This window comes from Patagioenas fasciata, chromosome 5, assembly GCF_037038585.1.
Source record: "Patagioenas fasciata isolate bPatFas1 chromosome 5, bPatFas1.hap1, whole genome shotgun sequence".
NCBI classification, from domain to species: domain Eukaryota; kingdom Metazoa; phylum Chordata; class Aves; order Columbiformes; family Columbidae; genus Patagioenas; species Patagioenas fasciata.
This window is the reverse complement of record NC_092524.1, coordinates 42170487-42184156: the sequence shown is the minus strand read 5'-3', so window position 1 is coordinate 42184156 and position 13670 is coordinate 42170487. Positions and strand designations below refer to the sequence as shown.

Below are 13670 nucleotides of genomic sequence, written 5' to 3'. Positions count from 1 at the left end.
ACCTCTAACTTCTAGGTTCATTTTCCAAATTTATACTAACAGATGAGCAATGCAGCATGATTTTTTCAATTTTAGTAGTCAATTCATTGTCATTAACATAATCTTTTTTCCAATTGTTACAACTTATACAAAATTTTAGTAGAAAAATACTAAACCTGTTCAGATGTGTTATGATATATTTGAAGAGATCATAGTTCACTGGGTGGAATTTCTTCACAATTTCTTTTAACTCGTGTAGCCGTTCTGTCTTATCCGAGATTTCTATAGAAATAAGTGACATTTTGTGATACATCTCAAAGGACATACTGAATAAAGTGTTCCTAAGTCTTCTTCCTAGTATAATGGTACAGATAAGATACCCACAGAGAAATACCAAGTGAGAAAATATCTGATAAAATTCCTATGTGCTTATAGAATTGGATAGAATAACTTGTTTGTTATAGAGGTAACTATCTAAACACAAACATTTTTCTGTATTTAAGCAGAATTATTTAGCTGTGTTTAACAGGGAAGAATCGCATCACTAGCTCAATGTTAGCTTCTAGAATTATAACAAGAAATTACCCTATCACATTGGTAGTTATATTTTCCTTTGCTTGCGAAATGTTATGACTTAGATACATTAATAAGATTTATCGAGAGTGAAGTTTCATAAAGATTTTGGGGAAGGAAGACATTCACATGAACTTAGAATACCTTAAGCTTATCAGTGATTCCAATAATTTTAAAAAATACCAGGGAGCCTGGTGCAGCTATTTTCAATATATTTTTAGGGGATTTTGACAGCCCCAAGCGACATTAATTATGCTTCAAAGAGGAAATAAGCAACATGTAAGAAAGGACTATGGAACAATATAACTTTTTTAAGAAAACAACTAATGCTTCTGGTAAAAACACTTGTGGAAAATATCGCTCAAGTATTGTAGAACCAAACATGCTGCAGAATATACTGCAGAAAAAAGGAACAGAAGCTTACCTCTAAAAATACTGCTAAAAATAAATTTGATATACCCTAGTACCATAGAAACAATGTTAAATATGCTCTGATATAGCCCAAATAGAAATTAAAAGCAGTGCTAATGGCAGTTTAAGACAGTAAGTCCACAAGCTACTGCAGGTTTTGACTGAAATCAACTGATGTACTTTTAAGAAAAAATAAAACCTAACATTAAATAAGCAATTTGCCTGAAAAGTACAGCAGAAATACCAGAAATAGGTATCTACAGATACTGTTCAAAAATACTAATGAACTATATGTTAATAAAGTCCAAGCCCAAGCATTAGGTTTACACTAGTATTTTTGCATTTTGAACAAAAAAGCACTAATACCGTATGTCACAGCTGTATCCTGCAAAAATACGCAGCAGTCTTTCTGAAGCAGTTTGCTGCCAATACAAGACAGACACTCTTTAAAAAAAGGGAACAATCTAGTCATTTGACTTGGAACTGCGTGAAAAAAGTTTGTGAGGCAAACAAAATTCAGCATTTGATCTTATAAGGATTTCAAAAAGAATGTGAAAAACATCTAAAAGCGAAATGCCACAATAGGCCATAGATGTGCCTGATTTCTAAAGCCTACTTTGAATGTAAGACTTTATGAATTCAAGGTGTTTTTCCCCTGTTAGAAACTGCAATAGTTCTAAGAGCTTTCATCACACACAGCACTAATGCAGAATGGAAAAGGAAAAAAAAAATATATATATTTCTCCAATTAAGTTTTCTAGGAAAAGGGGACCTAGTAAGCCACAACTTATTTAGAAAAAATAACTTATGTTTAGTTCATCATATAGTTCTCTTAATTTTAAAGAATAGAGAAAAATGTATATCTGAGCAATTTTAAAAATATTTTAATGCAGCTACTCCTTTCAACTTAAAATGAAGTAAAAATTGCAATAAGGAGAATCAAGATAACATCATTAGATAAAGACAATTTATTACTTACTTGATGTTTCTAACAACTCTTGATGCAAAGAATAAGGAATTAATGGATCTGGCAGATCTGCAAAAAAAGCTTTCAGAGCCCCAGCCACTGCATTTACTGTTACTCCCATAGATTCTAGACTGATATTATGATCTGTAAAACAAAATGAAACAGCAATGTAAGTAAAACTACATTTGTTCAAAAACGCACTAAAAGGTGAACCTAAGGATAAGCTGCCATCACTTTGACCCACATGAAATCAAACAGAAGAAAATCTGAGAGTATAAGAAAACAGTAGAAAAACAGAAAAATGAAGTTATCTAATTCTTCATGCAGACTTAAATGCTTTTCTCTTTGGCATTGAGTGGCTTCTGCTTAATCACTTTTTCCCAATAGTAAGTTTTAAAATCTATTTCCCCAGTATTTTTCTTAAAAACAGTACTTCAATTTGCAGAATTCATGTGACTGTGTTCATGTGAGCACATGAAAATGTAAAAAAGGACAACAAAAGATACCAGTGACCACACACTGGCAGATTTAGTATTATGCTCAGATTATCTGAAACAGCATAGTAAGGCGTAAAAAAATAGTACATTTATTTTCCTTATCATCTAGGAGGAATTTTACTACTTTTCACAGGCTCAGTTTCATTATTAATATCCAAGCACTTTGAAGAAATTAATTATCAAGATTTGTCAGTCCAGCTTTCAATAAAACAAGTATTAAGAAGTACTATATTTTGAGGGGATAAGGGGGGGAAGTGAATGTCTTATGCCTAGGACTGCTTATTATTACAAGGAGAAGCTAGGACTGCATTCAAACTATTTTAAACACTAGAATACCACCTAAAAATTATTTTAACAGCACTTAAAACCATCTGTAACAAGAGTCTGTCCTATCTTTGGTTTATACACAGCTTCATTGGTAATAACCTGGACTATACCAATACAGTCTACCAGAGCATTAAGTACTCAGTGCTATGGAAGTCAGTTTGAAAGTACAACCCTTTTATATTGCACTATGATACATTCACAGAGAACTGAAGTTCTGTTTCGGCTTTCAATAATGAAATCTGCCATTACCTTGATCAAACTGTTTCTGAATGTTGTCTTGATCTGTTTTATTCCCACTAACACGGTACAGGCCTTCAGTACATAATCCTTTAAAAGGGGAGGAAAAAAAATATTTAAAAACAAGTTTATATCCTATACAGCAAAACATTGCCAGTCATAATTACTAATTCGGAAAACAAAAGTAGAAATAGAAGTCCTAACTGCCTAAAAGTTACATGTTTACCATTATAGTCATACAAGACCACCAAAACACAAAATACCACTTGTCTATTGAGTCCACTGTTCCACTTAATATGAATCAGAGGAAACCACATTGTAAGATAACAAGAACCTGACTGCAGGCATTTGTGGAATAATTTACCCAAAACTGTCCTCCTCCTGATCTCAACTGCTGTTATTTCCACTTTTTTTAATCACCAAAAAAATCTCAATTCTGGGGCTTGCTACCCACAGAAATTACATGTTTAAAAACTCTCTTCACTATTTGCGTTTAACAATTTATTATCGTAAGCAATAACACACTAACAAAATACTCTGTAGGAAAACCAAGCATCTTTAATTGATTCCCCATTTTTTAATTCCATAGCGTAACACACTGTATGAGACAAGGACTTCATCTTCTAACATACTTTCCCTTTTACTGGTCATATTTTATAAACTTTGCATCCATTTCTCGTCACTTCTTTCCTGAGGTAAATTATCACATCATTTACAAGTATTTCTTTATGGGGTAGGGGAAGAGAGGAGAGGGAGAACAGTGTTAGGAAGCAGAGCTTCTCCAAGTTTTTCATTATTACTTTGTTTTACTGTGCATTACAGAGTCATCATAATTACAGCAGCAATTCTAGGTAAACAACATTAAAAAATACACCTTTTTTATGAACACACACACCTACATACACACTCGCTCACTCCACTTCAGTGATTATGCTTCCTATCACATCGCTATGTTTTTCTGCCCACTCACTGAATGAAACCGTCCATCCCACTAATCACACAATTACTCAAGATCTTTTGCTTTGTTAATGTAGAACCCATTAAGGAACACAAGTAGTTTATAGTTCCATAATTCTCCAAGTTACCTTTATGGGTGCAAAATTATCTATATCATAGATTTCCATAACAGTACCTGGTTCTATTTAATAATTCTCAAGTTTTAGAGCTTTATGAACTCTCTTGGCTGTTTATTGTCACAGCCCAGTAACTGAATGCATTTTAGACTAATAGAGCAATATATACCTCCTCTGTCACACCACAGTCACCAAGTGTGCCTTTAAAGTTACCAAGAAACACTAGGAATCCCGCTACAATGCTCGAAGTACAGAAAGTACTTAACTGTTTCATTCTGCTAGGAACTTTATACCAATTAATTTGATATCAACTCTTCTAACTCAATTTTTCCCTCTTAATGCCTCAACAACTCACATGTCTCTTTACTGGCTGCATCAAGGATATTTTAGTAAGCTTCTCTTCAATAAACTTCCATACCTACCATTTAGATTTCCAAAGCCATAGCCAAGAGTGTTTTCCTGTAAATATATATACCTGAACAGTCCTTTCAAAAAAGCTGAGCCTCATTCACTGACATCCTCAAAAAGCACCAGGAGATACATTTGGTGGCACATGGCAAAAAGTGGTTTCAATGATTCAATAGCTTCCATAGCCAGAAGCGGTTTCGAACCTTTCTTCAAAAGAATGCCCCAAATGTGCTACACGCTATCACAGAAACACTTTGCATTCATCTTCCAGAAGTCGTAAATAAAGAAATACAAAAAAATCACTGGTAGATAAGAACAAGCTAGAATCATGTTTAGTATGGGAGAATTCTCAGTTGGAGACCCTACAGCCTCAAGGTATTCTGTGTTTTATTGAAATACTATTCAACTTCTTACTGCACAAAATGAATTGAACGTGTTGCAATAGCACTTATTTTCTGAGAAGCCTGATCCAGCCACTGTTTAGTAGGAGTACTTAAACCTTGAATAGTTGAACTGGGCTACTTGAGACAGAGATGGTCTATGGCACCTTTTTTTTCTCTGTACTATTTCATCCTGTAATAGAAATCTCTTTGCTCAGACCAGTACAGCTCTGTGAAACATAGACGACTTACCGTACTTCAGAAAATCTTCAGGTTAAACAAGGAGATGCCTACTGAATTTAGGCACTTTTCTTGACTAACAAGACACAGTAATTTCTCTACTCTTTCCAATAACCAGTTTCCTAAATTTATATAATTTCCCTTCCTCAGAAATGTTCTAAACTAATCAATTCAGTCTCTCTTTATCCAAGAGTTACTATTATTCTCACAACCAATATTTTTTCCAATTCTTTTCTACTCTAAGACAGACCGACCTGAATTGTAATCAATATTCAAACTGTGTGCATACCCTGGAACTACATAATAGTATGATTTTTTCCCCATTTCATTCACTCTCATAATTATTTTAATTCCTTTTGCTTGCTAGATAGCAAGTACTATAGTTGAAGCTTTCAGACAGTTGTCCATGATGATTTTAAAGCCCATTCCTGAATGACAACAGCTATACTAATATTTAGCCTGCTAAAAAGTCACACAGAATCTGCCAACTCAGCACCTGGAGCCAGGTTCCACTGTCACTGTTCTGCCCACATGTCTGAATATGTGCTACCTAATCACAGCAAGTCTGTCCTCTCCCCAGTTTAAATCCTTCCTCTACAGTGACCAGTCAAACTTCTCAGGAATCATTCTCCACTACAATAGCTAAGACTATAATTTCCACACTTGATAAATCTCATTATCATTCTATCATTTTATTCCATAAATTGACCTGGTGTACCTCTTCTCAACCCCTATGCTACCCAGTCTACACAAAACTCTAGGAACCACCACCTTACTGATCCAGAATTGTAATTTCTACATACGCCTATAATATATGTAATTACAGTGCAAAGAATCCAAACTCTTTTCAAGTAAGAAGAGTCTAGCACTAAATTTACTTACATAAAGTACATTTAAAATTCTACATTTAATGCACTCTTATCTGTGCATATCAACACTAGCATTTAAATAACCATGACATTCAGTTCACACACTGAAAACCAGAACCAAAACTAAGCGTCTTAAGGTTTCTTGTAATAAAAAAAACCCCGCAAAATACTGAAATGTTCAATAAAACATGTAAGAAAATAAGCAGTATGTTTAGAAAGACTCAAAAAAAAGAAAGCTGTCATCCAACACTGAATTAACATTTCTATAATTTAGATTAACCAATTATTAAACAAGCTCTCAATCACTTTATGAAGTGTCACTCAATCACATATTTCATGCCCTGTTCATTTCATAAAAGAGACTTCAATTATTATGATGTGACAAATATGCCTAGGAAAAGGTGGTGCATTCTTTACTTCCTTAGAAATGTGCAACATCTGAAGATACTCTAATTTTCCAGGCATATTAGCTGTTTGGTCACTTCGAGCCTTGAGGAAACTAGGGGAATAAGAGGATCAGCATAAGTACCATAAGATATTGACATCTTGGTCCTATCTGCATTGTTTAGGAAATCTTTACATAATTTCCATGATGTTTCCTTTGAAGAGATACCTTAATTAGCAATACAGCTCAAGTGCACAACGTGTTTATGAATATTTCAAAACACATTTGCTTACAGCTTTCAGTGATCCTCACACACAAATTAATTCACGTGCTCCTCTTCCATCCGTCTGGTAGTCTGTCTTCCATTAGGAGAAACAACTGATGCCTGTTTATCCCTCCTCTCAAGTTTGAACAGGGTCTCCCTGTTGATTAATTCCAAACTCGCAAAACACAAACTGCTGTACAGTTTCCTAAATACTGAAGCAGCCTATTTGATGCCAAATTCGAAGTGATCAGAGAGGGGATCCTCAGGAGGTCATCTAGTCCAACCTCCTGCTCAAACATGGGTCAAAGCTGAATTCAGATTGGGTTGCTTATCTGAATCTGATTGTTAATATCTCCAAGGAGAGAGAGCCTAGTCTCTCTGGGCAACCTGAAGTAGTGCTTAAATAATACTCAGTGCAAGAGCTTTTCCTTTCTTTCTAGTTGGAACATCATAGCTTAATGATCATTGTCTCTAATCCTCCTGCCTTATACTTCAGTACTTTAGACTGGCTGCACCTTCTCAGTAACCTCCTCACATCTCGTCACCCTTTCCCTCTGCAAGCTGAACAAACCCAAAGGCCAGGAGCTCCAGCCCGACCTTCTTCTGCTAGACTCAATGAAGCTTGTCAACACCCTTCTTGTAGTATTTCAGAAGAAGTCTAACAAGTAAAAACAAATAATCACTTCTGCTGCTTTAGTGTCTACCCTTCTGTTGGGACAGTCTAATACAAAAGGCATTGTTAGGAGGGCACACTACTGACTCCTGCTTAGCCTATTCTCCACCACTATTCCCAAATAGTTTTCAGCAGCGTTGCTAATCCAGCCAGTCCAGTCCTCAGCATGTACCATCGCAGGGGTTCAGTCCTTGCAATTCTACTTGCAGGACTTGGTGTTTGTCTTCACTGAATTCCATAAGGCACCTGTTGTCCCATTCCTACAGCTTGTCTACATTCCCCTGAACAGTAGCCCTGGGCCTGAATATATTAACTACACCACCTGGGATCAGTCACAAACTTGATGAAGGTACAAAATGTATTGTAGGGCTAGTTATGTCTATTGTATATCTATCTGTATCTATGTATCTGTACCTATCCAAAATCAAGAGCAACATGGCCTACAGCATCATGGGCAGTTGAGTCGACTGATCATTATGACTGAAAAAGATGGTCTAACTCCCTGTCACCTCAATCACTGTTTCTGTCCTCTCACTGCTCCTAGCTGCACAGTCCTCCTCCCTGCCTTGCACTTGTTTTGACGTGTATTTGACCCTGAACTCACCAGCTATAAGGTTAAATAGCAGACCTTGTCCACTTTTGCTGATGTAGCTTTCCAAGACAGTGAACACTCCACTGGTTCAGAGACCTCTGACAAGCCTTCAAAATGGAAAGTGGCAAAAGTAGATCTTACTGGCTGTTGCACTGTTTCTTATGAAACTATACTGAGACTGCCAAGTGTCACACACCAGGCGGAGTGAGCTGGCTACTCTTGTCACCACCTGTTCTCTCTGTCCAACAGAACAGACTCCTAGAAGACTCTAGCTCTTCCAAGCCCTTTGAATAAAAGGGGGGATAATCCATCTTGGATTTCTGGATTTTGCAGCCAAAATGAATGTCTTTCAATTATTTACCAGCCTTTTTACTTCAAGTTGTGCTCCCGAATCATTTCCTTTGCCTACTTCTACACAATACTCATTCTCTGGAGACAAACTTTGCATTATCTATACTTCGAATGGCAACATCTGGCCTCATGGCAGATTCGGTGTAAAAGATCTGGGTATAACTTAGGTGAGAAGGAAATTCACAGAAGGCAATATTATTTCATTCAAATTACAAAAGCATTAGAAAAAGGTATAAATATCAAACCCAATAATTATTCTACACATACTGAGTAAACAATTTTTAATTTCACCTACAGCTTTTCACAGAGACCATGTGAGACATTAAATGAGATGTGGCTTTGTCAAATTAATTCTTTTTTCTTAATACCACTCCTTGTCTCACACAAATTGAGTAACTAAATTATTAAAACACATATTATTGTAATAAGCTTCTCTTTCCTCAATTGTTTAATGTAGAATTAACACTATATTAACGCTATCCATTTTCTATGAAGTATGTAATCTAAAATTTCTGATCTTGTCAAATAAGCCCATGTATATCAACATTCTACAAGGATCTTTGTTTTAATTATTTGAAAGCCTGAAGAAAAACCATATTAAGATACTGATGTTAACAGTAGAGTTGAATATGATCAATCACTAAATTTATTAAATGGCAAAACTGTGCTAGTATTCATAATGTTATTTTCATGCCTCCTTCCTTGGTAAACAGAATGAGATGTAATTTATACCAAACTTTGTAGGCATAACAATGCATACAGAAAATAAATCCAAAACACCAATTAAAAGAATACTAAAATATTTTTCAAATCTCATATGCTAATACTATTAGTTAGCATGAGCAATTTTTTCCCAAATTACTGTAAGTTTGAGAAGGCCAAAAATAATCCAACAGCAAACAAACAATACTTGAACTTACATTGCTGGCATGTGAAACAGCATAAAAATCTTACTAACAAAACACCTGAGCTACAGAAACTTAAACCTTTTATGCTTAAAAATTTGACATTCAATAGGAATTTTTACACGGTATTGCAACATAAAATTCAAATCATACCAACATTTTGCTGAAGTTAAACATTAAATTAGCCTTCAGAAATCCACGTTTCTCTCTCAAACTATCAGAATATCCTCCTTACTCTACATGATAATTCTTATAGAAACACAGAATTCATGCTATTAATACAAAGTTTTGCTTGAAAAATTATCTCAGTTCTCCTGCCTACATTTAGAAAATATGAATTGTACTAAAAAAAATATAGTCTACATCAGATAGAATTGTTTTTTAAATTAGTCATTTTCTTCTAGCACATCTTATAATAGCACTATTACTTCTATGCAAATACAGTCACTAAATTTTCCTTAAAAAAATCAAAGCTGAACTCTAGTTTCTCTGCTAAATACATTTCCATAAATCTAGTTTCCCTGCTAAATACACTTCCATATATTTAGTTTCCAGAAAACCAATATATTTTAAAAGTTCATGTCAAGTGATGTAACAAAATGACCTTCTATTCAGTTCAGTAAAAGAAAGCAACAAAATACACCAGAATAACTGTATCATCAAAATCTTCTGGAAACCCATAACTCAAAAGAACTACCAATGTCAAAAAGTCAAATTAAGTAGCTGCCCTCAAGAGCAAGTTACATACTGATTTGCGAAGAATGTGACAGAGGTAAAAGCATACAAACACCAGCAGCTTATATATTATGCTATGTCAGTACTGATAAAAAGTGTTTACATAGTCTGTAAAAGGTTACAGATAAGAACACAATATCTCTATAGTTTTCCTGAAAACATTATACATTTATACCAAGGTGTTTAATGGAAAACTTCGTAGTTCACCATTATCAAGTTACTTACCTGAGAGATTAAAATTCTTTTGATCATCTTATTCAATGAACCAACAAGAAAGAGCTATGATAACCAACCAAAGGATTACTCATCCTGCTATAATTACAAAGAATTAAAAAATTAAAAGATTGGATAGAGAAAAGGTCTTCCAATAATCATGGACAATGTGTGAATACACAAGTGAAGTTTGCTTATGATATTTAGCCAAGATTTTCTCATGCCTTATCCAGAAGTGACAGCATTATTAAATTTAAGATTATCTCACCATTTTTTTTTTAACCAATAGGTCCCAACAAGGCAAAGTATTATGTGCTATTACTATTTGGTACTATTAGTATCAGCAACACTACACACTGTTTCCAAAATGCAGGTTCTGATACATACTTACTGTTTATTAGGTTTAGAACTGCTCAAGTATTAACCACTTTGCTCCCTCAGTTTCTACTTTCAGTACTATCAAAAAGATTGAAAGGGATTCAAGCCCTTGGTTATCTTTCAAAAACAGAAATTAGTTGACTCCATAAAGCTAAACCAGTTCGGAATAAAACTTCTTGCTGGAAAATATCAAACTAAACAGAAACACACAGAAAATACCTACATCTGTAGGCCCTGGCTTAGGATCTCTTATCACAACCATATCTCACTTGACCCTGACAGGATCCATATGGCTGCTGCAAAAGAAAAATCTATTGATTTATAAAAAGCTAGAATGTTTCAGCTCCTGGATTTAGTTTAATTTTTCCATATTGTCCCTCTTGTTCTGATGCACACTTTTTTCTGGTGAGGATATTCCAGAACAGTGTGGTAAAACAAAAATCAGATGGTATTTTCTGAATGTGCTCAATTCTTTAAAGTTTATGGTGGACCAAGAAACTTCAAAGACACTTTCTGATATTATCTTCTCATCTAAGTACCCAAAACAAAGCTGAGAAAACTGTTTTTCACAGTGTATTTCTTAGCCTCAGTCACAATTTAGATAAGCAGATACAAAAAGCATCGTCTTGTGTAATTTCATAAGGCAGAGATAGGGAACATCAAAAAATAATATTAGGCCTGCAATTTGAGATTAACTATATCTTAAAAAAACCCTGCAATTCAGTCACAATGCAAATTATATGTGGTAAAACACAGGGAAGGAGCTGAATTCCATCAAAGTACCTTAAAAAAAGAAAATCTACACAAATATGTCCCCTGTAAGGGAAATAGATTGATTAGACTCATTCATGAAATGTTGGAAAACACTGCATTTCTTGATTAAAAAGAGAACAATACTGAACACTGGTATTCCACTCAGTACCAGCAGCAGGCTGACTTGCTAAGAGACAGATTTATCAAATAGGAATGGTACCATTGTGGACTCCAGCCCGAAACCAACAGATCCTGACTTGCCTTCTGCAGACTGATCATCTCCAAAACCGTATTTGTGGAACTTTCTCTCAGACTCACATCAGTGACTCTGGGACTGTCTATCTCAGTACAGAATTTCAAGGCAATACAAGTTGCCTCTCTCAAAGGTAACAAATACATTCTGCCAGAACACTGCTTGAAACTCAAATACCTACAGAATATTAACCCAATATAAAAATAATACACACCAAAAATAGAACTCACACAGCCAAATATAGAGGTTGAAAAGAACAACCAAAGCTAGTTACATAGAATCCAGAGTAAGAGAAAGAAAATTGTAATGCAGAACAAAATTTAGTTCTCTACCAAGGGCTTAACAGAAACAGTAGAACAACTGTCTTTGCAGTCACAAACAAAGCATGCAGATGGTACATTTGTCCAGCTTACATATATGGTTAGGATTAAAATTCTCCAGCTTTCAGTAGCTGCACCCCAGTATGAACTAACATATACTGGACCGGCTAAAGGAAAAGCAGCACCTCCTGAGCCACCACTTTTGAGGAGCCCCTCACATTTTGAACACATCAGCAGCTTAACTAAGCATCTTATCCTTCAAAGACAGGTTAGTAGAGGAGAATAAAAGTGTTAAATCTTCTGGGTGCTTGAGTTATTTGATGACTATGAGGAAAAAAGAGAAAGAATCACGTTTTCACACTACTATAGTTCTCTCTCACACCCCATAAGGTGGTGAAAATCCTTTCGGAGAAATACTAGACTTTACAAAGTCTACCACAAAGATAACAGACAACATCACGTTTAAGCAAATACAATCTTCTTTACATCTGGCTTTATTGAAAGTATTCTTACTAAGTTCAACATGTTTAAATTTAAGATATTACTTCTAGATTCTACAAACTCTTCCAAAAGTCCTTTAGTCTTCACTACTGGTGAATGTCTGTTTTGTATATCTATACATAGTACCTGTATGTGGCCATTTTTAAAGAAGACAAATCTAGACAATCACCCATTAAAATTATGGTGTTTTGGGGTTTTTTATTATTGCTGCTTATGTTGTTGTTTCGTTTGTTTTGGTTTTTTGGGGAGGGGCATTGTTGTTGTTTTTTCCTACATACAATAGCAAACATATATGTTAAATTGCCTATACCACTCTGTTACTCCTTGCCCTTTTTCCTCCTTCCCCATTTTTCCTGGATGAAGTAGGAAAAACAAAAGTAAGAAGGAGGAAAACACAGCTCCTATCTTTAGGCAAGGAACCAACAGGAGGTGAATGTTAAAGACATCTGTGACTCTCAAAAGAGCAGTGCCTGAGGTTTCACCTGATTTTTATGATTGCAATAACACAGTATATAAGTCTTCAAAAGCAGCTATTAGGCTCACCACTTGAAACACTACTCTTACAGATGGGTGTAAAACTGAATTTTAGTTTAAGAAAGAAGACCCCTCAGTTTTACTCTTGCTAACGCTGTTACTGTCATCTCACAGCCAAAACTGTATTACAGAACTAAGAAAATGTTGGAAAAAGGTGCTGTTTTACTTTGCGCTAAACAACATCAAACTGTAGACACCCCTCAAAAGATGGTCCTGCTCATGTTTCAACTCCAGTCTCACACTCTCATTTGCTTCAAATACAGCAACACAGCATTTATGCAACTTCAGAGCAAGCAAGATCTAAACACTAACCAGAAACTTGTGCTCACCATCTCTAAAAACAAAACAAAACCAAAAAAAAAAAAAAGAAAACAAACAAAACCCAACCCCAGGTCACTCCCAAACCTCAAAACTCCCCACTCCCAAACATACTCTTCTGTTGAACCAGCAAGATCATCCTATTTGCCTCACAGTCACATAGTAAATAGTCTGAAAGCAGCAAGTCAGGGGACAAACACACAACCAGGGAGCCAGGGAGAATGGAGATGAAAACCATACTGTGAAATTTCACCCTAATGCAAACACATATATGTTAATATTTTACCTAAACTGGAAATCTACAAGTTAAACAAGTTGCTCAATATTTTTCACATAGAACTTACACAGTATTTAGAAAATAAATGTTTCCATCTCTGTAACAAGTTACAATGAAAAACTAAGTTTACCAGCAAAATAAAGCAAGCTGACTAAACAAGCCATACCCAGTTTTCCGCAATTGGAAAAAGCGGATTTCAGGGCTTTCTAATATATGAAGTAAAATAGTGGCAAGTCAGACATATAAGACTGGAATG

General features: G+C 35.2%; 1 protein-coding gene across 2 annotated transcripts in view; it reads right to left on the bottom strand.

Moving 5' to 3' along the window:
- The window catches only part of ARHGAP5 (Rho GTPase activating protein 5), a 47955-nt gene that overhangs the window by 9108 nt on the left and 25177 nt on the right, over nucleotides 1–13670 (bottom strand). The window contains exons 5-7 of one of the 2 annotated variants that reach the window (XM_065838127.2): nucleotides 3004–3081; nucleotides 1943–2074; nucleotides 156–261 (exon numbers count right to left, since the gene is read on the bottom strand). In XM_065838127.2, the coding sequence (XP_065694199.1) occupies nucleotides 156–261; nucleotides 1943–2074; nucleotides 3004–3081 (316 nt within the window). The remainder of the gene's footprint in view (nucleotides 1–155; nucleotides 262–1942; nucleotides 2075–3003; nucleotides 3082–13670) is intronic. The other variant, XM_071809384.1, reaches the window with a different exon arrangement.